Here is a 27,762-nt window from a genome sequence, read left to right as displayed (position 1 = left end):
GCAATAACTAATATAGTAATACTTCAATTGGGAAGATCCAATATCAAACAGAATTTGCTATTAAGACTTAATATTTGAGTCTACCAGACTGTAGTACAAATGTGACTTCTTATATCTGTATGGCAGGAGAAAATGGAATGAGAATAATTAAGGACAATTTTTGTCCATATATTATCTATTATAAGAAGAAAGTAAAGAAATTTTAAGGGTGGGATTTTCATTGTATAGAGATATTAAGTGTTCGATTTAGAAATACATGTGGTGTATCTAAAACAGAATTATATTAGAGGTGTTTAGTGTAATTAAACTTTACCCTTTAATTAGTTGAGACATACCTAAAATAATTTATATTGCAGCTATATGATGTATTGACTATTCTTTATACCATAAGCATATTAAAAGTGGAAGCACTTCTTTGATAATTGATGTCCATATATAACAAGCTTCTTGCCACGGTGTTGTCCATGATTATGCGCACAATATTTAGTCTGCCAATAACTATAAATAATCTTTATTTATAGTGATTAATGTGCCGCGTTCTCTTTACTAAATATGGGCATTTTGGTCCAAAAGTTTAAAAAGATACAGTGCTTTATTTTGGTCAAAAATGAATTGCACAGCCTCATTTCTTTCATGCATCAACAAGATCTGCAGCTTTCACTTTATAATTTAGCACTTCAAAACTCTGATAGGCATAGCAGCTTCCACCTGGTTCTCCGCGACCCTAAGAGATAATTACATTAATTCTGAGAAAGCTCTCGACTGCGTTTAGCTGCACCAACAACTGCATTCATCAAGATACCGCGAAACCCAGACTTCTCCAGCTCGTGAATTCCAGCAATGGTTGTTCCCCCTGGTGATGCAACATCATCTTTAAGTTGACCAGGATGCTTGGCCATACCGGTGACCATTGATGCTGCTCCAAGCACCTGCAACACAGAATCAGTGGGTCACCCGACCAGCAGTATGTTCGAGGGCATGTATGTTACTCTCTTGAAGAAGAGGAAGTATCTGAACACGGCATCACTAGCGTGCAAGTCACATAAATTTTAGTTCAAGTAAACAAGAAAAGTTCAATGTAGAAAAGTTGAAAAGATGACTTGCCTTTATCAGTAACAAAGGAGAAAGCACTCAAAAGATGATCACAACTATATTATCCTTATTGAGGGTTAGAACAATGCTTACTGTAGTTTTCCTAACTAAATTAAGTCACAATATAATTTTTTGAGGCATTGAAAAGAACATTAATTGATGCCAGTAGAAAGATGAATACAAGTTAGTACATTTCTTAAAAAAGGATTGTACTTGTATATCTAAAAAGGTGCAGGGTAAGTTAAATAATACAGTATATAATACTACAACAACAACAACATACCCAGTGTAATCCCATAAGTGGCGTCTAGGGAGGGAAGGATGTACCAAGACCTTACCCTTACCTTTGTGGGTAGAGAGGCTGTTTCCAAATAATATACTACTCCCTCCGTCCCAAAAAGATTGTCCTCTTTTGACTTAACATAAAGTTTAAGAAATAAAGGAAGACTTTTGAAATGTGTGGTGCAAAACAAGCCTTAGATATTTGTGTGGCTGCAAATCATCTCATAAAGTTAAATTGTTTCTAAATATAGAACGGGGACAATCTTTTTGGGACAGACTAAAAAGTAAAAGAGGACAATCTTTTTGGGACAGAGGGAGTATAATATTATAGCCTAAAAAATGTAGATGATGGTAAGTAAACCACCATCTTTGTGAACAACCACCTCGCCTCTATAGAACAAACGAACTTTGACATCTAAATGGATCTCAGGCTGAATCAGAGAGAGCAAAAGAAAAAATTTCCCTGCTTCTTACTATTTCAAAGAACACAACCATACTAACATATTGCACGACAGTGTATGAATAAATTGGTGGGTAACTGTTAACTTACGGTTTGAGATGCTAGTCCAAGTGCAAGCTCCCTAGGTAAACCAGCAGCCACTCCTCCATCAGCCAATGCCTCTATTGCTAGAAAAACATACGCTGGTCCACTACCACTGACATTTCAAGGAGAAAGAATATACGCTGTTAACAATGGTACTGGATTCCAACTTTGTATGAACTCAGCTTGTCTATGCAAAAGCAGTTCGGAAGAACTAAGATCACAAAGCGGACTCAACAAACAGCTAGTCACAGGAGCAGACAATGGCATCAAATTTAAGTGAAAATAAGTCTAGTTTTAGAAACACTAAAGAAGGAACATACCTTAAGCCTGTAACTGCATCAAACAGCTTCTCATCAGCTTTCCACACCTTACCAATAGCTCCAAATAACTTGGAAATTAATTCTCCATCTTCTGCTGTTGCCTTTTCCCCCAAAGTAAAGACTATATAAAGGCACTTAATTAGAAGGATACTTAAATAGCAATAACTGATAACAACTCAGACATAGTTATATTAGAATCAATCGGAAAATTGAAATTGCAAAAGTCTCTCAGTAACCAACACTAGAGAAAAAATTTCAAGGTAAAAGATTGACCACGAGAAGATATTCATGTCACAAACATGTAAAGTTCCTGTGTACTGCAGTTGTTTGAATATACATAGGTTCCCATTTACAGAAAGCACAAACAGTATGCAAATCACAGGCATACATATGCACTTGGAGATACTCTGAGTTTACAATAAATACATTGTATAATTAGCATATATAAACAGAAAAACTAACACCAAATTCAAACTAGCATACTGCATACCTTTACATGCACACACTTTTACACAAAAGCATACACACACACATCCACATAGAAACATATGTATACACACTTGCGCTTAGCTATCCACGGAAAATTTTGTGTCTAAATACATAATAAAAATACGAGAATACATCCAAAAAAAGAGACAAAATTTTTAGACATCTCATTTCAAAGTCATAATACGAATAAATTAGACCTTATTTTTTCAAGATATTTGAATAAAAGAGAGCCAAGTGACTTTGAGGTAATATCTCCTCCATAGAATACCTGATTAGCACACTCCAACTATCCTTTTTCTCAATTCCAATCAGCTGAAGCATAATAATCCAGTAAAGCACTTTGTCTTCGTGTATAAGCTTAAGCTAGGTCATAATTCATATTAGGTAAAATGGTGCGTTCAAAGTGTAGAGGCGTTCATGTCAACTACCATAATACCTTGTTCTAACCTATGTCAGTGTTATCAAAAGCGAAAAGCGCAGAACTCAGTGTTATCAAAAGCGAAAAGCGCAGAAAAGCTCTAAGTTCAGCTGGGGCTTTAAGCGCAAAGCGCAAATAAAGTGTGGGCTTTAATGAAAAAAGGCGCGATGGTGCAAACATACAAATATATATATGTTTAGTCCAAGACTAATAATAATAAGCATGAATAACAAATATATGGACAAAGAAATTGTAAAAATATTACGATAAAGTGAACTATCAATTAAAAACAATCAAAAGTGAAATATCAATTATCTAGTGTCATGTCTTCAAGAGAGGCTCACTGGGAAGGAAAAGTATGTCTTAGGGTCTTGATGATAACACTGAAGCGCACATAAAGCGAGGCGAAGCGCTCAACATGTTTTGAGCCTCGCTTCAGGGCTTAAACGGTCTTTAAGCGCGCCTTTGACAACACTGACCTATGTTGCTCGGACTCGGGCCCGGGTATCGGATACGGGTACGGATCTAGATGTAGGATTCGTCATGATCTAAATTTTAAGATTTGTGGCTACGGATCCAGGTATGGATATGGATGCGGGGATTCGGCAAAAAATAATTCAAAATTCTAAAATAGAGTTATAAAATCTAAATTATGAGATATTATGTGGAAAAATTGAGGAGAAAATATTGATTAAGAGGAGAATCTCGGAAGGAGATAAAAAGGAAAAGGAGTGACATAGAAATTTCTATATACAAGTTATTCCATTTTCTTCAATTCACCATAGCTTTTGTTTTGATTACATAAATCATTGAATCTGTCCGGAATTTCTCCCTCGATTTTGGTCAAAGTACCCAAAATTGGTTGACCAGATCGGGTATGGATCCCACACCTGTGTCATGTCGACACGGGTGCGGCACCAAAAGTGAAGAGTCCGAGCAACATAGATTCTAACAACTCAAAATTTTATTTGGATGCACTTTGAAGTAGGATCTGGAAGTATACATGTAAAAATTCATGGACAGTATATTCGTCCAGATTTTGTCAATTCCATCTTCAAAAACATCTAACGATCATAAAATCAGTAGGAGGCCTCTTTTATTAACCACTTCAAAGAAGATAGAATCACTTCAATACATAAACAACAAGCATTTGGTATATCTATTTCCGAAGTTAATCCTTGGACAAAATCAGAGCTCCTGTGTACAGGGAGAGGAATTCACTCAGGAGTATTATATTTGACGGAGCAAATCAAGTAGAACTGTAACAGGCCTCAAATATCAGTATTTATTTCTCATTTACCAGTGGCGGCTTCACCAACAGCAGAGGGAGTGTTTGGCATCACCCTAATAAATCGGCCTTGACCTGCCCATTCCTTGAGAAGAGGAAAAAAATAGAATATGCTTCAGCAAAATGGGTTTAAGAAAACTAGCAAATTGAATCAACAAAGTGAATGACAAGATATGCATGCTTGTGGGCATCTTGTTGTCTTACGCTTTACTCGAGCAAATATACAGGTAAGCTTCAGTAGACACTAAGAGGCATGAAAAGCTTAGGCATGTGAGCTGATTGTCAATAAATTGAATAGCTGATTTCACCTTTGTTTCTAGAAAATATGATTAAGGAAATAAAAGATCTTTACTGAGCCAATTTTAAAGTTCCCAATGTCAAAGAAGCTAGGCACCTTTTTGGAATTACAAGAAGAATATGTCATTGATTTGAAAAAAACTGGGATGTTAGGTTGCAAGGCAGCAATGAGCTCAATGGAAGAAAATCGTAATAAAATAAAAAAAGAGAGAAATTATCCATCTTTCAACTATGTACTTTAGGTGATTGTTAATCAACTATATTGCAAACCACATAAGATTTAAAGACACCATGGTACCCAAATGACATTATTGTGACTTGTCCTATGTTGCATCACTAACAAAAGACCCACGGGTCTTGGATACGTGGGGTATTAGATTTTCCCACATTGGTTGAGAAAGTGGATTTTTGTTCTCCCATATGGTCTTGGATAATCCTAATCTAATAAGCTAGCTTTTGTGGTTTAGACCTAAGGGTCATTTTTCTTCTTCACATACGCATATTAAGTATTTATCATCAGTATATTAAGAACTATTATATCTTTCCTTTCAATAGTTTCTTGATGGAGATGGATTAACAGTCCTATTTTGTTTAGTCTAGAGTTTTGCCATGATTTAAGCTTTCCTATTTGTTACTTTACGGTGATTTGCGTGATTCTCAACAAGTTTTCCTTATGAGTCAAAGGCAGCTCCTGAAACTATTGCATCTAAATTGAAAAGCTTGTTTCCGTGTTTCTACTTCTTTTTTTTTTTGATTGAGACTGTGTGTGTCCGAGTCTCTTTGCACACAAACCTGCAAATCCTTTAACTTAAGACCAGCAGCAACCGACACCAGAAGGTCTTTCTGAGAGGATCCCAGGTCCGATGCCCTCAGAAATTGTTTCAAGCTGAACTTGAGACCTTGAAAGGGAGTTTCCGTGTTTCTACTTGTTGAGGAATATTATGAGAAGCTCTTACACCATTTGCACACAAACCTGCAAATCCTTTAACTTGAGCAGAACAGCAGAACTGTGACACCACATTTTTAACTGCATTCAAAAAGTGAGTAGAACAGCAGAATCACCACTAATTTTCAAAACATACAATAATATGAAAAAGCAATAAATCTGGCAACTGCAGCGTCTTTGCCTAAAATTCCCACAAGAGAAGCAAAACAAAAATATATCAATCACTCAACTAAGTGTGCCTAAATATCAAAATAGTAAGGTTTGGTGATATAAATCCTCTATATAATATCAAAATAGTAAGGTTGGTGATATAAATCCTCTATATACTTTTATTCAAGCACTTTTTTTAAGTACGGTTCTTTCTTTTTATAAGTGCAAAACAGAAAGAACAGACTTATCTGAAAAAAGTCATGGACTTTCTAAAACTAGAGGTTCTCCAAATCTCACACTTACTGCTGACATAATGTAAACAGCTAAACTTTAACTAAAATTGCCTATATGAATCCATTGCTTGGACTTATCTTTTAAAACTCCATGTGAGAGGTCAATCTCCAAATCAATCACCACAAAGCTTACTGGTGCATTTTGACATAATGTAACCGTAACAACTGCTAAACTTTAACCCCAACTATATGGTATTGCCTATATGAATCCATTGCTTCAGCTAAATCCACATCGACTCTGAGATATTGTATCTTTTAAGACAATTCCCTCCATGTGAGTATTAGGTCAATCTTATCCCTTAGTAGCATCTCAATCACCACAAAGCTGCACCTAAGACTGGTGCATTTTGAAGTTTAAGTAAGACATTGCCAAATCATCTCAAACAATTTTTCCAATTATGGAGAATCAAATGTTGACATTACTTAAGCATAGTTTTATACCGTGAATCATAACGTTGTATTAGTTATCCAGACATTAAATTAGTAACACAGAGTTGTATCGGCAGAAAGTTGTATTAGTTATGTGGAATGTCATGCAAAGATTATTTTTCTTATGCAGTCAATCAAATGATCCCTTTTTACAATAGGTTGCAAAGATTATTTTTCTTATGCAGTCAATCAAATGATCCCTTTTTACAATAGGTTGTTCACAGTTTCATCTTACGGTTGCTTAGTTCTAACATCTAATTGAAAAAAGGTTCTTTCACTTATTTTGCTAAAAAATGTTCTTTCACTTATTTTGCTGTACTTTTTCACAAAATTGAAACTTTCCGACCATCAAAACAGAAACAAAATTATTGCGGAAAAATAGACTTCAAATTCTCCCGCAAGTGTTGAAAGGAAAAGCATACAAAAGATTCTTTTTCTTTAACAAGGAGATGAGAAGAGAGAGAAAGGAAAAGAGTTGAACCATACCCACTTGAGGCTTCAGAGAGAATATAATCACATCACTGTCTTCAACCACCTGCTCTGACAAAAAACAGAAACATGTAAAATAAGAATCTTCAAGGAACCAATAAAAAGTTATAAGAGAGGTAAAGTGAGAAAACTAGATTCAGTAACTAGATCTCAGATTTTTCATTTTACCAAAAAGAATAAAGAAAATATACTTTAGAATGCAGGCTCCATTTATTAGTTTTTTAATGTAAGAAAGATTTCCAGAAAAAACAAACAAAAAATATTATGTATGAGACTAGAGAAAGAAGAGAGTATAATTTTTTGTTATTCCTATGATGATATGACCGTGAGGCGTGAGGTGCTGCTGAGATAGCAATTGCTAAGTATTTGTCAAGGCAGGTTTTTAATGGTGAGTCTCCTTGCTTGAACAAAAATTTTGAGGTCAATCTTAATCCAAGAACTTTGCTTTGTATTATAGTTACTATTTTATCTGAAAAAGTTTTCTCCTTTGACGTATTCAGGGTAACTTGTCTTGCATCACTCCAAGTAATAAGTCAGTTAGTCCCAGCAGCAAATGTTTCTTTTACCCATAATGTAACTTATCAAAAATTAAAAACTTTGGTTGTCCTATTAATAGCCTACAAGGAGAGCTTGAAAACATCAATAACTTGAAGCATTTATTAATTAGACTAATCTTGTAGTCTGAACATATGATCAAATCAATTTGGGAAGAAAAACACATATGATCAATTCAAGATTGTCCTGTTTCTTTAAGATCCTTTTTTATCAATTAAGAAATGAGGAATCGATATCCAAATAAAATGAGTTAAGGCCTACTATACGGTTTCTTTTTTCTTCTTATAACTTCAGTATACAAGCCGTATACCAAAAGGTAGAGAACCACCCAGCCAATAATATGGTTCTTTACAAATGTCACCCAATCTTCTGTCCAAAAGTTTTATGGGTACACTAAAAACTAGTTTTATGGGTACACTAAAAATTAAGTAAGAAGCTTTCATAAAGACGAGAACTATATATATATATATATATATATATATATATATATATATATATATATATATAGACACACACACACAACAACAACACACCCGGTGTAATCCCACAAGTGGGGTCTGGGGAGGGTAAGATGTACGCAGACCTTACCCCTACCTTGTGAGGTAGAGAGGCTGTTTCCAATAGACACTCGACTCAAAATAAAATAAGACAGCAAAATAGCAAGATACAAAACAAATGCAGCACCAGATAGTAATACACGAGTGTACATTAAAAGTGAAAATTATTATACTAAATAATAGCAGATAGGCATTCAAGATTGACAATGTATAAGGGTACCTGGTTATTATTCTCAAATACAGTAACCCCAATAGACTCAAAAGCAGTACGACGAGCCGATCCACTATGAGCTGTTCGAATACGATTAGCAGGCAATATCCCAGATTTAACAACACCTCTAGCTATGCTTTCAGCCATTTTTCCAGCTCCTATGAACCCCACCTTGTATGAATCGCTTGGAATCGGACAAACATTCGCCATTGCAAAAACTATGAAATAGTAAGATTTTACGTTTCTCCTGAAAACAACAACAAAGAGGAAAACAAGAGTCAGAAATTCACTGAAGCATTTCATCGAACATCTAGAATGCAAAATAGAATTCCCAAATAAACAGTAGCATAAGATGATCCAATTGAAACCCAGAATTAGAAACAAGAAATACAAAAGAAAACGATTAAGAAATCAGGAGGAAAAGCGAAGGTGACAAACCTAAAATCAGTGAAGAAGTCCAGGAAAACCTGATATTGTGGTTTAACGCATTACTCAACTTCCTATTTACTTTGCTAACTGACTGTTTAGTCCTTATATTCTGTACTTATTTGCAGTTTTATTGTTATTTTAAATCAAGTATACATGTTCATATCTCTTTTTCGATCCATGTCGTACTAGCTTAAAAAGATACTGTGAAATATAGAAAACACATACTTCTATCGTCCGTTCCATATTAACTGTCTTGTTTTACTTTCCGAGAGTTGATTGACTAATTTTTGTAAATTAAATTAAAAATTTAACATTAAAATTTAAATATTAAAAAATTAAACAAAAAATACTATTATAAATTGCAAATTTTTGCATATTAATATGATGAAAAAATATATATTAAAATATTAGTTAAAGTTCGTATAGTTTAACTCTCAAAAGTAAAACATGACAAGTATTTTTGGGATTAACTGAGCATATTTTTGATAGATTATTGTCTTAGGATAGCTTACATAGACCAAACATATATCAACCACGACTACAAGATTTAGAACTTCAAATATTTCTCTTAATCAAATTAACTATGGCTGATTCCAAATTAATTGAGGTCCACTATATGAGTATTTTTTATACACGTTTGGCTCTATACTAGCTATTTAAAACTAGAAATCCTATCCATCTCACACTTGTCTCTGTAGTGTTAGACAAAGACAAAATAAAACTTAGGACCACATGCTCTCAACTTCCATCCCAGCCACTAAAAAAAAAAGTCTCTTTTTTGATAATCAGATCAGTTTGCCTGTGATAGACTATAACATGATTTAGGTCGTCCCTAAAGGATAAAACCAAGAGGAATGATATCCATGCATGTATTCAACAAAAACAACATCATACTCAATAAGTGTACATGGAGAGTAGGATGTACATAAATCTTATCCCTTTATCGATAGAGAGATTGTTTTCGATAGACACTAAACTCAAAAGAAAAAAATTTGAATCGATGTTGCAAGAAAATATGATAACAAAATTGCAAGATATAAAGCAAATAGAACAACACGTAGTAATACACATTAAAAAAAAAATTTAAAAAAAAAAAACTACTGTGATTACCAAATAATACTGCACTACTCATAAGAAGAAGAGGAGAGGAGGCTGCCTCTGCCTTCCCATATAAAGTGTGGCAACACTCAACTACATACTAACATTCTATCACAATCCTCAACCTTTTCATATCTTAGGATCATATCCTCAGTAAGTTGACGTTGTGTCATATTCTGTTCTTCTTCGACCTATCTCTACCTCTCCTAACTTCGATTACAACCAACTCTCACGCCTACTTATTGGTGCATCTATGCACCCTCTTCATATGCCCGAACCATCTCATCCTTTATTTTCCCTCATCTTGTCCGCCATGAAAGCTACTCTCACCTTACCGCGTATAATTTCGTTCCGAATCATCTCTCTCTACATATATATTCCTTCATAGAAATTTGATAAAACTAGCATTTCATCAGTTAACTTGTTCTAACTAAGCCATGGGATGCCTTGTTTAAAAAAAAAAAAAAAAAATACTCCCACACACCGTTTTTACCCTTATTATTAATTATTGGGTTAGAAACTTTAAGGAATTGTTAGTGGCTACCCAAATTTTAAAATATATTTGATTTATTTCAATGAGATGAATTAGTAATAATTAGGGGTGATATAGTAAAATTGTCATTCTATTTATGATTCCTTAAAAATTGTGTTAAGTCAATACATGACAAGTTAAAATAGACGAGGGAAAGGTAATGGGATGCATTTTGCATTTCAATGTTGAAATTTCTTCTACTGTCCATTTCACATTCAAAGTTAATATTTCAGTTAAAGCGTTCCAAACTAATAACATGGAACTACTAAAAGATATGTGCAGCGAATGAGATTGTTTCTTCCTTAATTAGAAGTTTCGGGTTCGAGTTTTAGGTGTGAAAATTTCTTGATAGGAAGCGTTTTTCCCATAAATAAACTTTATCTTTGCGCGAATTCAAATTTAATCGTGCTTCAATTCGAATACCGAATACTTGAGGGGGAAAAAATAAACTAATAACATGGGCACCCGAGGGGACTAAGGTACTAGAGAGAAGAGGTGACGTGTCCGCAATCCAAAGGAAGCTGATTCTATTCAAAACCCTCCACTTTCCCTTTTCGTATCTCCCTATCCCTTCTCTCTCTCTCTCTCTTTGTATCTTTCCTTTCCTAATTGAGGGATTTGATCATCGCCATGGATGTTGAGTCACCCGAGTTCCAAGATTGGGAGTTGCTTCACTCCAACCCGACTTCCCACTCCGAACCCGTAATTCCATCCGGTTCAGCCACGAACGGTCTGGATGAAGTTGGATCAGAAACAGGCGGTATGATTCAACCCAATTACTTCTCTATAGACTCTCAGAACAGGTATATGACTAACTTCAGTGGAAGTGAAGAGAGCTCTGAAGAATCGGATAATCCTAGTTGGATTGATCCTGGTTCGGAAAACCAGTTTATCACGAAGAATTACGGTGAATTCTGGTCGGATTCCGGCAGTGATCGGTCCCAAACACGAAAAACCGGTGAACATGAAGGAATCGAAGAGACAAAAGTGAAAATGGAGAATTTGGGTCAGATAGTGTGAAATTTGGGGACTTTGATGAGGGACAAAATAGTCATTTACAAGATGGTTCAGAAAAGAAGGAAAATGGAAATGTTGAAGGTGAAAAGAAGAAAATGAGCATAGTGTGGTGGAAGGTGCCAATAGAACTTTTTAAGTATTGGGGTTTAAGAGTTGGTCCTGTGTGGACATTCTCTGTAGCTGCTGCTGTTGCTATGGGTTTTGTTATTTTGGGTAGTAGGTTGTTGTATAAGATGAAGAGAAAGACGAAGAAATTGGAGCTGAAAGTAAGTGTGAATGACAAGAAGAAGGTATCTCAGTTCATGAGTCGTTCTGCACGTCTTAACGAAGCATTCTCTATTGTGAAGCTGGTTCCTGTTATTCGACCACAGTTGCCAGCGCCTGGAATCACTTTGTGGCCTGCCATGAGTTTGACATAAGGGTAATATTTGTTATGTAAAAGGATACGTACACTTGCACTCTGTTTGAATGGTTGTTACATATTGTTTCATAATGTATTGTATTATACTGTATTGTATTGTACTGTATTATTTGGATGAATACAATGTTGGATAATTTTATAATGTACAATCCTGTTCATATATAATGGCATTCACATTAACTATATTTAATTTGAAGATAAACCTATAAGAAAAGCAGGGACAATATATCAACCTTGTATAAAAGTGTATATAAAAGGTATGGTGAGAGATAAAATCGGATTAATAGCAAAGACAAAATGAGTGAAAAAAATGAGGTAACACTTTTACACTGTTATACAAAATTATACAAAAAATTATTTTGATTACATAACGACTAATTTCCCTCCTCCACCACTGACCGATAACCAAAATGGAATAATCAAAATAAACACTGCATTTAAGCAAACAATACAATCCAATAGGTAACAACCATCCAAACAAGCTGTAACACGTGTCCTTGCTTCTGTACTCGTATTATTCTATTTTTTGATAGCAATAAACTCTGGATCAAGTTGCTGTTTGATCTCAAAGCTATGTATAAGCTCCGTTATAATTACGTATTATCTCTTGCGTTGCCAACATAGAATCTCATGTAGTAATTCCTTTTTTGTGATTGAATTAGTCATGATATAGTATATTTTTAATTGATGAAATTAAGAAACTTTAAATCTGTTAATTCCGATCTTCTTTTGAGTCTTCGAAAAACAGTCTGCAGACTTTGCTATGAAGAGCAAGAGCTTATTGTGAGTGTAGGAAGAACAGTTGATGTGCATTATGCCTTCACAACAAGGTTGTAGCTGAGTTTTGAATAAAACTAACAGAGCAAATCATGTTTCAGAGACATGAAATTGTCCTTTTCTCCCTCAGAACAGTCTGAATTCGTATGAATAAAAGGGTAAGTAGGACTGATTTTCGTCTCTCAGTTTTCCATATTGCTTTATCCGGAGTGCAGAACAATAAGAAACAAGTAACAAGTAACAAGGAACAATCAGTATGTAGAGAGAGCAATAGATTAAGAAACAAGTAACAAGGAACAACCAGTATGTAGAGAGAGCAACTGAAATCTATCTCCACCAGTATAATAAGCTAGGTACTCATCTGGTTTCTAGTAAGAGTTCCAATTCAGCTCTAGCTCACCACCTTCATACCCCCATTTGAACAGCATTCCAGAGCACCTTTCCTTTGTTGCAGCATTCCAGAGCACCTTCCCCAGCAATGCACCTTCCCCAGCAGTGCTAAGCATGCTACCGTATATGGATCCTACCCCTTCAGCTAAAAGTCATGTTCCACATGTTTTGCAGGATGCCTCAGCTAGCTGCATTCCCTACTGAATCAACTCAGACGTTGATTCAGAGATTCCAGGGCAAGTACACAAGCAACTCTGGTTAATGAAGGCACTCTGCTTGGCATCCTCAATTTATTTGACACATCCGCTGCTGCAATATTTTCATATGTACACTAAACACAAACCCATAGCATTGCTCTACACCACCTTTACCACTTAAATTGCTCTTTGCAAACTCAGAATCAAAATATCTCATGACAGCACTATTTGCAAACTCAGAATCAAAATATCTCCCGACAGCACCATAAATGGACCAGCGCTACAAAAGAGCACATCAAGATCATTTCAAAAGGAAATGGCCAAACTATTTGGGAAAAGATGGAAACAAAGAAACAAAGCTACTTGTGGTAATAAGCAAGAGGTCATTTTAATCAAACCACTTTTAGCTGTAAGGACATTGCTATCATGATTATCAATGATGATAATCATGATTATAGTATCAAAAAATTAGTCTCTACCCTTTTTCTCCAAAGGATACTCACACTTGAAGAAACTTTAATCGACGTCTTAAGCTTTGGCTACTCTAACATAGAAGCAATGTTCTGAAAAGAAAATTCTGTTTTTGAAGATATCAGGTCCAAAATATCATAAATATCTTCATTCTGTGGATGTTTTTTATCCCCAGCAACAAATGCAGAGACTTGATCCTTGACTTTAATCCAAGACCATCCAGGCTCCTTCATGACACCTTTCAATCTCATCAACTTCCTCAGTTCTGCTACTTCACCCCACTTCCCCTTTGATGCATAAATGTTTGACAGAGTAGTGTGAGTTACAGCACAATTTGGAGCAAGTTTAAGAATTTGCTCAGCCGCACGCCTTCCACATTCAGCGTCACCATGTAACCTGCAGCCTCTAAGCAAGGTTGACCAAACAACATCATCCTTTTCAAATGGCATACTCTTGATCATGTTCTCAGCGTCCGTTATTCGTCCAGCACGACAGAGTAGATCAATCATACAACCATAATGTTCCTTTGACAAACTAATTTTGTACTCCTCTTTCATCAATCTAAAATAGTGAAAACCTAGATCAACAAGTCCGGCATGACTACAAGCGCTTAGAACACCAATGAAGGTCACAGAATCTGGTCTTAGACCAGCATAAGGAATGTTTTCAAATAAACTTATAGCATCTTGGCTGTATCCATGTTCAGCATACCCATTAATCATGGCTGTCCATGATACAATGTCATTATTTCGTGCTGAATTAAATATCCTTGAGGCTTCTGGAATGCTTCCACATTTTGAATACATGTTGATCAAAGCACTCAGTACTAAAGGCGTATGATCTATTCCAATGATACGAACATGAGCATGAAGTTGCTTGCCCTGGTCAAGGATTGCCATACTACCGCATGCACTAAGTACACTAGCAAGAGCAAATTCCGTTGGCTTTGGTCCTTCCTTTCTCATCCATGATAACAGCTCGAAAGCTTCCTCACCACAACCACCCTGAGCATACCCAGCAATAATAGTACTCCAAGAAACAATGTCTCTTCTACTCATTTCATGAAATATAAGTGAGGCCGAATCCAACTGTCCACATTTGGAGTACATTGTGACAATTGAATTTGACACTGACAGAGAATCAAGAAAACCTACACGTAAAACATTTGCATGCAGTTGTGCACCCCAGTCTAGTCTTGAAAGATTTGCACAAGCAGCAACAACTGCTGCAAACGTATACTCATTAGGAGACACACTCGATTCTTTCATTCTCAAGAATGCTTGTATCGCATATCGGTCTTGACCACTTTGAACATATGTCGTGATTAACGTAGTCCACGAAACAACATCTGGCAACCTCATTCTTCCAAACAAGAACACACCATAATTTAGTTTCCCGCATTTATTGTACATTGTAGCAAGACTATTAGCCACATAAGAGCTCATATCCAACCCCTTCTTCACTATCCTAGTATGCATTTCCCTCCCGTAATTCAAACACCCAATATCAGCACACGCTTTTAACACAATAGCATAAGCATACGAATCACATTCTACGCCATCTCTCCACATTTCAGAAAAATAAACCAACCCTTCCTCATTATAACCAGCGAACAAGCCCCGTTATAACAGCAGTCCAAGAAACTACATTCCTAAGAGGCATTTCATCAAAAACTCTACAACCCTCCAACACATTACCAGCTTTCATGTACATATCAACAAGTGAACTGCCCACAAAAACAGAACCAACTAAATCAGATTTTATCGAATACCCGTGTAATAACTCACCACAATTCAAATTCATACTAATCCCACATGCCTTCACTGCAAGGCTAAGAGCAAAAGGGTCCATTTTAACAATAGGATCACGCCGCATTTCTAAGAATAAAGACAATGCTTGTGATGAACTAGAAGCATTAACATAACCGGAAATCATGTTGGTCCATGTTACCTCATCCCTTTGAGTCATTTTATCAAACATCTGGCGTGCATTTTCTAACTGACCTTTTTTCACTAACTCCTTTAATTGGGAGTTGATTTCAAGCATGTTTTGCAATGGAAAGTCATGGGGTTCTTGCATTAAATGATAGTTTCTTTTCTCCAAAGCCAAAAAGTCTCCCCATTTAGCATAGGTAAATTTTGAAGTTGAATATAATCTTCTGAGACAAAGCCTGATTGATATCATACCACTTCAGAACTAGCTATAATAACTCTACATACATTACCCACTGTTCACAGATCTTGCTATGGTTTAATGACAGCTTAGCGAAACTGTAAATAAAATATTAGTGACTGAATTGTGACGTAGTGCCACAACTTTCTTTACGTATATTTCGAACGTTCTCTCTAATAACTGTATTAATTAAGGACGCTTTTGGTCATGAGAATTACTATCTTCATCTCAATTTATGTAACACTTTTTGAATTTCAAAATTTCAAATAAGCTAACATAATTTTTTTCATATGTCTTTTAAATATTTTGAGTTATCAATTATTATGACTTATAATATTCCCTTTCGTTTCTAAATAAATGGTGTTATAGCTTTTTCATTCTTTTTCCAAATATGTGGTGCTGATTTTAAGAAAAAATTAATCTTATTCTTTCAAAATTATCCTTATTTACATAATAAAAAATTATTAAATACCTTTTCTTTTTCTATGCATTTAGACACAGTAAGGACAATAATTTATGTCAAAAGGAATAATACCCTGTTATTTACGCAATATTTTGTTCTAAAAGTTCATTTTTTGAGTTGTGGGTACTCCAAAAGACCATTGAAGTCTGATGCTCCGTCAAGTGTTTTAGTTGAAGTTTTAATGACACCCGCTCCATAAATGTTCGTCTGGCTAAAGTTTTAATCACCTACTCATAGAAAGTGATAAAATTTGATTAGAGATAAATTAGTAAAAACGCTTTTAATTTTTTAGGAGTGTGCATAAACTAAAAAAATCACTTATTATGAAACCGATGAAGTACTTTTTACGTGGTTTTCAAATATGTAACTTTTATAACAAAAAACTTAAAGATCTTTTGTCCAAATACACAGTCAAAATTAATAGGTTTAACTCTTGAAATTCGAACTGTGTATAAATTAGGACAGAGTGAGTATTCACTTTTCCTGGAAATTTTATTAACTTTATTTGAAAATCAGCATTTCATGAAAATTCTAAATACAACTTGAAATTGTATTTGAAATCCAAAAACACCTAAAACTCTGTTTTCACTTTTTTTTCACTTTCAGTACTTTCAAACAACCAAATATTCTTTATAAAAACTATAACAAAATATAATTTCATCTTCGGCCTGAGCTTCAAAAATTCCAAATAAAGTGAAAATTATTTGGGTTATACGGACAAATGCCTACTAAGTCAATTTTTGCTTAAAGACTAAACAAAGGACTTTTTCGTTTTATTTATTTTTAAAGATTCTTCTTTTCCTTTTCGCTTAATAAAAAATTAATTCAAATAGGAGTTATTCGAAAAGGCTACATTCGTTACTTTTATGGCCTAACTCAATATCAAAACTAACTATGTGTTTGATTGTTTTGATACGTTGACTGTTACTCTCTTCGTCCCAACTTATGTAACACTTTTTGGTTTTCAATAATCAATGTAACTAATTTTTAAAATTAAATTGGACAAGATTAAATTAATATTTTAAAATTAAAACAAAATTAAAAAACTACATAAAAAATACTATAAATTGCAATTTTTCTAATGTTAATACAATGAAAAAGCACATTTATAAATACTAGTCAAAGTTTACATAATTTGAATCTCGAAAGTTAAAAATGAGATAAGGGGAATAAAAGTATTGTGGGATTATATCTAGAGTTGTCGTTTTGTTTTGTTTTTTGTTTTTTGTTTTTTTTTTTTTTTTTTTTGTGTGTTTCCCACCTGGTGTCTGGTACTCGCATTGGAGTCCGACTATATTTGGATTCGCGCCGCGTAGGGCCCTGTTTGGTGGGAAGCGCTCCCTACCAAGAATTTTTTCATACCCAGGGTGTCAAGCCCCGAACCATGGCCTAGGCGTAACACGACACTCCATGCATTGGTGCATGTAACTAAGCGAACCACATGACTTTCTTGATAAATATGGGGCTTGGTGATGCGGAATACATGGAATCTCATGATGATGATGATGATGATGATGATCACAACAACAACAACAACAACAACAACAACAACAACAACAACAACAACAACAACAACAATAATAATAATAATAATAATAATAATAATAACAACAATAATAATAATAATAATAATGATAACAACAACAACAACAATAATAATAACAACAACAACAACAACAACAACAACAACAACAACAACAACAATAATAATAATAATAATAATAATAATAATACTTGTTTAAAAACATGATGTGGAAATAGTCTGAATAAAAATGATAATAATAAGCCAAAATGGCAATACAACTCTGCAGCATCTGACATAACATAACTGACTAGTCTAGTCTATGAAACCTCTGAACATGAATCTAAAGCGCTAAATCATTTACGGGACAAGGCCCCTACTTACTTAACAAAGAAACTAACATGAAATATAAATAATGTCTAGACCTCGAATGAGATGAGGCTCACCGAAAGCTGATGCGAGTGATGTCCTAAGGAGCAGATCCGTCGTCCTGTAAATCAACACCTGCATCGTGAAATGCAGGTGTCACGCCCCGAACCATGGCCTGGGCGTAACACGGCACTCGGGCCTTGCTTGCATGTGTCCGAGCGAACCTCATGGCTTGCTTGTCAACATGGGCATCAAAACAATATATCTATATGATGCTATTTAAATAAATCATGAAAATATAATTTGCGGAATAAAGTCTTGAAATTATCTCATAGCATGAAAATTCATGAAACATAATATTTTGTAAACATGAAAGCATAACCGACTTCGTGAACTAATATCGTCTATGAAACCTCTAAAACATGTCGACTACGACTACCGGGACATGGCCCCGGACTACCATAATCACATACTAAATATAGACTCCATGTTGAACCCCGAGAGAGGAGTGGGGCTCACCAATAAGCCGATAATCGAAGTGATCCTCTTTGCGTGTGTGTATGCTCACGAAAATCGGTATACGCAGTGAAGTGCGAGCCAAGAAAAAAGGGACGTTAGTACATGGTGAATAGTACTAGTATGTAAAACCTGGCCGAAATGAAGAACATGGCACAACATAGGTATAGAACATGAAGCGAAACCGAATGTAACTTGAACATGAGCATGAAACGTAACATGAGCATGAAACGTGAGTAAAGTTCGAAAACGTAATTCAATGAAAATACATGTATATAAAACTTCTTGTAACGTGGGGAATGCTATAGTGTAACCGACAACATGATCGGTACTTGCGCCCTACCAGGAGAACACTCACACCTTGCCAGGGGATATGAGATTTAGGTAATAATAGCATGTAAGGGTCCAACCGCATAATGAAGGTGTTGCTATTGCCGACAACCCTTATCCTACGGTGGCAACGTAGTTTCAAAGTATATCGAGCCTTCTCGGTTAACTAAGCAATCCCAAAACATGAACATGATATAGTTGGCTAAGAAGCCCATGATTTTCATGAAATAACTTGTAAATAACTTGTAATCATGATTTCACGAAATAACTTGTAACATGGTTTCATAAGATAACTTGTCGTAGTCTTGCAAACATGTTCTTGATTCATGAGTAATAACAATAGTTCATAATTATATAAGTAATTGTCTTGAAAACATGCATGTGACTTGCTACATAAAAATCATAAATTTTCATATGAACATAATGTGAATGCATGAGGAAGAATTCATGATTCATGGATTAAGCTAGGGTTCCTAATAACCATAATGGAAGATTAGGAATACAATGACGAATATAGATACCAAATTCATGTACATCAATACATAACTATGGGCTACCAATATGTTGGGTTTAATGCCCTAGGGTTTGTACTTCATGAATATCATGAAACGGAGCATGGGGAAGAACGTAGAGATTCCCACATGTGGATGGAAGTTCTACATACCTTAATCGCTCCAAAACTTGAATTAAAGACTTGAGCTTTGAAGAGGATTTCTAAAAATCTTGAATTCTTGAACCTTGAGATGGGTTTACTCAAGTTAGAAAGAGATTAGGGACTTGAATTCAACCTAAAATCATGATAAAACTTACCTTGTAGGATTCTTGAGGCTTGGGACTTGTTCTTCTTGACTTTAGGGTAATCTTTCGTGAATGGGGTGCTGGGGAAATAAACCCCAAACCTTAAATATAACTTAAAACGCGTAAACCCGACCTTTTGACCCGAAACTGACCTGTTTCGCGATGGTTCCGCGATGCGGGTGCATCGCGCAACATTCTGAAGCTAAAAACTCAGAGTTTCGCGATCTCTCCGCGAAGCGGGGCCATCGCGCGCTCTCACGCACCCTCACGCGCCCCGAGAAGCGACGGGTGTCGATTTTGTACAGTGTTCGGTAAAATGGGCATAACTTCTTGTAAGTAACTCTGTTTGGGCTGGGCGACCTACCGTTGGAAAGCTATTTCAAAGATCTACAATTTTCATTGAGGAAGGTTCCTCAAATTCCCAACGGATTTGCACGAAATTTGACTGGAAGTCAGACGTATCGAAAACTTAGCCGATTCTATAGGATTTCAAGTGCTTTACTATTAGCCATATTGAGATGATCATATCTCCTTGATCCGATCTCTCGATTGGCTTGGTCCTTATATCGTTAGAAAGGTATTTCTACATACGTAACTTTCATTAAGGGTACTTTCCCAAATTTCAAGCGATCAAGGAGTTATTCTTTGCCCGAAGTAGGCGTATCAACCATTTTCGCAAAACGTTCAAACCTTCAGTTTTTCCGCTAAAACTCTAATGCTATGAGTCTAAACTTAGTTCCAAGATGCAGAGTATTACAATATCTCCCCCTTGGGATCATTCGTCCTCGAATGATGGGTCATGGTTAAGAGTATGGCTGGACATGGCTTGACTATATGAACGTGAAGGAAACATGACATGAAACATGGAGACTGAACTAACATGACATGGTTACATGGAAATGTGACTACTGAGACATTAACATGGGCACTGGATAGCTGACATGAGCATGGAACATGAGACATAACATGGCATGGGCTATGGAAACTGACATGACATAGTTTCATGAAAACGTCAGTGCCGAAACATGAGACATGAATAGCGAATACATGAACTTGAACGTGAAACGTGAGGCATGAATACATAAGGGATATTATAACTCTTCTCCAAAATGTCATTAAGCCATTATTAATTCGATACTTGTAATTCTTTCCCGACACACAACATATACCTTGCTTTCCTTAACAACTTTCGTCTCCTACCTCAAATGTCTTTGAAATCTCGTTTAGAATCATTAAATATTACTTCTTACTCGTTAACATGTCGTATACGTCATACCCTTTGTGGGTCTATTCGCGGTACGCTAACGGGGAAATTTCCAAGGTGTAACATTCTCTCCCTTTTTTTGGGGCATTCGTCCTCGAATGTTAAACATTCGGGATTTTACAAAATTTCGCTAAAGTTTTCCCTGTAATATGGAACTACCAACCTGTCACAACTGCCCATAATATCATCGTCTCACAGGGCTACATCACAATAGCACTATAAATTGGCCACACACGGCCAAAAGCATGAAAAGAAAGCTTACATACCTCAAAATCTTGGTGTTTCATCATAAATCTCTTCTGCGGGCTGAAACAAGTGCGGGTACATGGATTTCATATCCTTCTCGGCTTCCCATGTAGATTCCTCAACTTTCGACTCCTCCGGGACTTTCAACGAGGCTACTTCCTTAGTTCTCAACTTGCGAACTTGACGGTCAAGAATGGCTACGGGGATCTCCTCATAGGTGAGGCCATCCTTAATTGTTATAGTATTAGCAGAACAACCAACGATGGGTCTCTACCCACTTCCTCATCATGGATAAATAAAACATTGGGTGTACGAGCAACCCAAATCTTGTGGCAACTCAAGTTCATAAGCTACTAGACCAACCTTTCGTAGAATTTCGTAAGGTCCAAGATATCTGGGACTTAGCTTCCCTTTCTTGCCAAATCTCATAACACCCTTCATGGGTGAGACTTTAAGGAACACCCAATCATCAACTGAAAATTTTAAGTCCCTTTGCCTCACATCCATGTAAGACTTCTGGCGACTCTAAGTTCAAGCGCTCTCGAATTAACTTGACCTACTCCATAGCCTGATAAACTAAATCTAGTCCTAACAATTCTACTTCACCAACTTCAAACTAACCAATCGGTGACCTGCACCTTTGCTCAAAAAGGGCTTTCAAATGGTGCCATACCAACACTAGCATGGAAATCTTTTTTTTTTTTTTGTAAGTAAACTCAATAAGAGGCAGGTGGTCATCCCAATTACCATTGAACTCACGGACACATGGTTACTGAACTGAATGAATACAAGATTACTAAACTGCGGAGCTACTAAACTGAATGTCTACTGAACTGACTGAGGACTGGGATGACTGAATACTGGGCTAACCGAATGTTTTGGATTAGCCGAATACCGAATCGGCATGAATACGTGAGTACTGAACTGATATCTGAGTATTGAACTAACATGAATATTATAACATGAGATCTGAATAACGTATCTGTCTGACCATTTGTCTGAGGATGAAAAGCTGTACTAAGGTTCACCTCTGTACCCAATCCTTTCTGAAAGGATTTTCAGAAGTTCGCTGTGAACTGAGCACCATAATCTGAAATAATAGACACTAGGGTCCCATATGGTATGGCAATTTCATTAACATATGACTTGGCATAATCTTCTGTTCAATTTGTGGTCCTAACTGGCAAGAAGTCGTAAGTTTGTCCACAATCACCCAAATTAAATCATGCCTCCTAGCTGAACGAGGTAGACCTAGAATGGTGAGCTTCTGACATAATTAGCTCTCTGAGCCATCTACATCTGGAACGCATAATCTGCCTCGGTATCTCAAGGTACCATTATCTCCCTCTTGTTCAAAAGCTAAGGCTTTCTGTTCGTGAATCCCCTCTTTCATTTGCAGCAAGTAGGAATCACCAAACTGCTTCTCTCTAACTTTGATGACTAAGGAGGAATAAGCCATGTTCTGGGCAACAACTCCACCCACTTCGGAGTCTGAAAATCGAATTCCTAGCTTGGATAAGCGGTGAACTTCTTTCTCCATAGTTCTCTTGTCTGCCTAAATCATGAGCTGTACTTCCTAAAATACTCATAGTCTTTGTTGTGTGCTAAGTCTATGACTAGCACCTTAAAGATTAGAGTCTTGTGCAATGGCACTACCCTTTTGACACATAACTGGGCATGATCTTATAGCTTTTCTGTGATCGCCTAATCGATAGTAGTTGAACTTTACACGATCCGTTCGACGATCATTCTACTGTTTGCTAGTTTTCTCCAAGATGAGGCATATTCCCTTATGGAGACTATCTCATTATGCCAACCTAACTGAACTGAGGTTCTTCATATCTCATACTAACCCTTCGGGTCTTCAATTATCTCAATTGGACTTACTGGCGATTTATGCATCTCCCCCTTAGACCAAGGCTAACATCTTATACTTACAAATTCTTCTCTTTTGATGGGATCCAGTTAACATTTCTTATCTTCTGTAATTCCTTTGTACTCTACAACATTGATGAATCTTTCGACTCCCATCTGAGCAATTTCTCATGGGGAAGAACTAAATTTACTTACATGAACGGGTTGCTACTGTATTCATAACTGGCATACTCCATCTTAAGGACTTTACTCTGCTCACATTGTAAATCTTAAGGCAACCCCCCCCCCCCCCTTTTTTTTTTTTTTTTTTTTTTTTTTGACAACTCTTAAAATTTCGTTCTTCCGTAGTTTGCTCTCTTTGCTTTTGCTGATTTCTTCTTCCACTAATCACTCTATACTGAACTTAACTTAAGCCCTTCGTTTCTAACACACATTTGAATGTATCCGAACTGTCACCCACTTAAGGTGTTCATCTGAATAGGAAATCAAATCATATTTCTCAAAGTCAGCCGTACTCGTAACTTAGTCAAATCTTATCATTATTGTTGACATGGCTTTTCCAGACATATTACGAACTTATATCTCATTCTCCTTCTATTTCTAGGAAAATTTTGCGAGTTTCTCTCGTATTTCTTACTATCCCAAACCCGCACGCAGAAATACCAACAATGCCTCACAAGGCCATATATATACATATATATATCATATCATATCATATCACACATGGCTCCCAATTTTAACAACAAGATAAAAAAATGATGAACTTACCTCATATGTCCAACTCAAACTGTACCTGTTACACTTTCCTGTTTATTTTCCCTTTCAATCTTTAACTGCAGATGGAGTGGGTCCTGATGACCTCCGGTAGAATACTGTCTGCCTCCACCTTCCTGAGATCCTCCATGATTTACCTTTTTCCTGTTGACTTAGCTCCTTTTCTAATTTCTCGGATATCCTCTCCCTGTTGTATTCTATTCTCCTTTCTCAAGAACATCATTATCATTCAACTTACCATTCATTCCACAACACCCCTTCTCGAGCAACTTACATTGTATTCCACTTTCAATAGCACTTGAAGTCTCATTCGTTACCAGTAAATATTGAACAATTGTACCCCCTATGGGTAAACATCCTTACTTAGACCTTGAATTACCATTCATCTCCGTGCATTCGAAACGTACGTAATTCGAGAGGAAGAGAAGTTACTTATTGCTCTAAGCTTCATGGCACGATCTAGAGTAGAAAGAAATGAGACAAATCCGAATGTCTTGGTGGTCAATCGTTTATATGTATGGGGCCCTCACACATATAAAAGTGACCCCACTGGACACGGTTTCATAGACTCCCTAAAGACTCTTGAACCTAGGCTTTGATACCAAGCTTTGTCACGCCCCGAACCATGGCCTGGGCGTAACACGGCACTCGGGCCTTGCTTGCATGTGTCCGAGCGAACCTCACGCTTGCTTGTCAACATGGGCATCAAAACAATATATCTATATGATGCTATTTAAATAAATCATGAAAATATAATTTGCGGAATAAAGTCTTGAAATTATCTCATAGCATGAAAATTCATGAAAACATAATAGTCGCAAACATGAAAGCATAACCGACTACGTGAACTAATATCTGTCTATGAAACCTCTAAAACATGTCGACTACCGACTACCGGGACATGGCCCCGGACTACCATAATCGCATACTAAATATAGACTCCATGTTGAACCCCGAGAGAAGTGGGGCTCACCAATAAGCTGATAACTAAGGTGATCCTACTGCACGGGTGTATGCTCCTGAAAATCGGTATCTGCACCATGAAGTGCAGGTCTCCGGGCAAAAGGAATGTTAGTACACGGTGAATAGTACTAGTATGTAAAACCTGTTGAAATGAAGAACATGGCACAACATAGGTATAGAACATGGTGAAACCGAATGTAACTTGAACATGAGCATGAAACGTAACATGAGCATGAAACGTGAGTAAAGCTCGAAAACAGTAATTCAATGAAAATACATGTATATAAAACTTCTTGTAACGTGGGAATGCTATAGTGTAACCGACAACATGATGCGGTACTTGCGCCTACCCGGGAGAACACTCGCACCTTTCCCGGGGGATATGAGATTTAAGTAATAATAGCATGTAAGGATCCAAACTGCATAATGAAGGTGTTGCCTACTTGCTGACAACCCTTATCCTACGGTGGCAACGTAGTTTCAGGCTATCTGAGCCTTCTCGGTTAACTAAGCAATCCCAAAACATGAACATGATATAGTTGGCTAAGAAGCCCATGATTTTCATGAAATAACTTGTAAATAACTTGTAATCATGATTTCACGAAATAACTTGTAACATGGTTTCATAAGATAACTTGTCGTAGTCTTGCAAACATGTTCTTGATTCATGAGTAATAACAATAGTTCATAATTATATAAGTAATTGTCTTGAAAACATGCATGTGACTTGCTACATAAAATCATAAATTTTCATATGAACATAATGTGAATGCATGAGGAAGAATTCATGATTCATGGATTAAGCTAGGGTTCCTAATAACCATAATGGAAGATTAGGAATACAATGACGAATATAGATACAAAATTCATGTACATCAATACATAACTATGGGCTACCAATATGTTGGGTTTAATGCCTAGGGTTTGTACTTCATGAATATCATGAAACGGAGCATGGGGAAGAACGTAGAGATTCCCACATGTGGATGGAAGTTCTACATACCTTAATCGCTCCAAAACTTGAATTAAAGACTTGAGCTTTGAAGAGGATTTCTAAAAATCTTGAATTCTTGAACCTTGAGATGGGTTTACTCAAGTTAGAAAGAGATTAGGGACTTGAATTCAACCTAAAATCATGATAAAACTTACCTTGTAGGGTTCTTGAGGCTTGGGACTTGTTCTTCTTGACTTTAGGGTAATCTTTCGTGAATGGGGTGCTGGGGAAATAAACCTCAAACCTTAAATATAACTTAAAACGCGTAAACCCGACCTTTTGACCGAAACTGACCTGTTTCGCGATGGTTCCGCGATGCGGGTGCATCGCGCAACATTCTGAAGCTAAAAACTCAGAGTTGCGCGATCTCTCCGTGAGCGGGGCCATCGCGCGCTCTCTCCACCCTCACGCGCCGAGAAGCGACGGGTGTCGATTTTGTACAGTGTTCGGTAAAATGGGCATAACTTCTTGTACGTAACTCTGTTTGGGCTGGGCGACCTACCGTTGGAAAGCTATTTCAAAGATATACAACTTTCATTGAGGAAGGTTCCTAAAATTCCCAACGGATTTGCACGAAATTTGACTGGAAGTCAGACGTATCGAAAACTTAGCCGATTCTATAGGATTTCAAGTGCTTTACTATTAGCCATATTGAGATGATCATATCTCCTTGATCCGATCTCTCATTGGCTTGGTCCTTATATCGTTAGAAAGGTATTTCTACATACTGTAACTTTCATTAAGGGTACTTTCCCAAATTTCAAACTGATCAAGGAGTTATTGCTGCCCGAAGTAGGCGTATCAACCATTTTCGCAAAACGTTCAAACCTTGCTTTTTCCGCTAAAACTCTAATGCTATGAGTCTAAACTTAGTTCAAGATACGGGGTGTAACCTTCGGGCAAATAAAAGGGACGTCGGTTTTTCCAAATTGTCTTGCCATGTGTTGGCCATTAAACAATTCATGACACATGAAATAATTGAACTGAAACTGAAACTATAAGTTGAACATGAACATGAGTATCTGACATGAGTATGCATATAACATGAGTAAATCATTTTAAGTGTGAGAGCCTTACCCCAACCGGAAATGCAACCACACGTTAGAACGTGGTGTCAGATCTCTGAAACACAATGCGAATGATCATGTGGCGCGTTGCTTGGGGTACAAGAACATGAACATGAACATGAATGGATTCAACAACCATTTTTGTAAATATGAAAGTATCGTCCTAACAGGGCGGAGCGATCCTTATCCTACGTTGGCATACATAGTTTCAGGCTATCTGAGCCTTCTCGGTAATCCGTGCAACTCTCAAATAACATGAACATAAAAATAGGTATAGTTGGCTTGGTAGCCCGTGAACTATATAAACATGATTGAAAACGTGATTCTTGCTTGTATTACAACATGAAGATAAATACATAATATAATTTATATGAAAACATGGAAACATGTAGAAGTTCATGAAAATAAACATAAAAGTTCATATCTTGCATTTAAGAGCACATGGAATGCAACGTATGGGTTTCCATAGACTACAGACAGATTCTCAATAACCAAAAATGAAATATCAAGAAAGCAATGATGAATAATAATACAAACATGGTATAACATGATACTTGTAACTTAGGGTTATCGTAAACATGTCTAGAACCCTAGTTTTTGGTAAATTTTTGTATAATCATGGAAGAACGTGGCATGGGGAAGAACAACGATGTCCTCATGCCTAGATAGAAACCCTACATACCTCCAAGACTTGCACTACAAAAAAAAATGCATAAT

At 36.4% G+C, this 27,762-nt stretch overlaps 3 protein-coding genes across 3 annotated transcripts; 1 reads left to right on the top strand and 2 right to left on the bottom strand.

Annotated features, from left to right (window-relative positions):
• Positions 1-495: 495 nt before the first annotated feature.
• LOC132040737 (pyrroline-5-carboxylate reductase) lies at positions 496-8,989 on the bottom strand. The gene is made up of 9 exons (XM_059431408.1): positions 8,799-8,989; positions 8,370-8,607; positions 7,035-7,083; positions 5,739-5,757; positions 5,523-5,598; positions 4,446-4,518; positions 2,239-2,359; positions 1,925-2,030; positions 496-929 (listed from the first exon to the last, which is right to left on the bottom strand). Exons 2-9 carry the CDS (start codon positions 8,568-8,570, stop codon positions 741-743), a joined length of 834 nt encoding a protein of 277 aa, XP_059287391.1. The 5' UTR covers positions 8,571-8,607; positions 8,799-8,989; the 3' UTR covers positions 496-740.
• A 2,060-nt stretch (positions 8,990-11,049) lies between these two features.
• LOC132047659 (uncharacterized) lies at positions 11,050-11,855 on the top strand. The gene is made up of 2 exons (XM_059438671.1): positions 11,050-11,326; positions 11,431-11,855. Exons 1-2 carry the CDS (start codon positions 11,050-11,052, stop codon positions 11,853-11,855), a joined length of 702 nt encoding a protein of 233 aa, XP_059294654.1.
• A 1,735-nt stretch (positions 11,856-13,590) lies between these two features.
• Positions 13,591-16,106, bottom strand: LOC132040701 (putative pentatricopeptide repeat-containing protein At3g47840). The gene is given in 2 exon segments (XM_059431362.1): positions 13,591-15,303; positions 15,305-16,106. Coding segments are annotated over 2 exon segments (2,115 nt in total). The 5' UTR covers positions 15,877-16,106; the 3' UTR covers positions 13,591-13,760.
• Positions 16,107-27,762: the final 11,656 nt, after the last annotated feature.

The sequence above is a fragment of the Lycium ferocissimum genome, chromosome 2 (genome assembly GCF_029784015.1).
Source record: "Lycium ferocissimum isolate CSIRO_LF1 chromosome 2, AGI_CSIRO_Lferr_CH_V1, whole genome shotgun sequence".
In the NCBI taxonomy this organism is placed as follows: Eukaryota; Viridiplantae; Streptophyta; class Magnoliopsida; order Solanales; family Solanaceae; genus Lycium; species Lycium ferocissimum.
The sequence above is the reverse complement of the archived record's forward strand: the minus strand, read 5'-3'. Positions and strand labels throughout refer to the sequence as shown.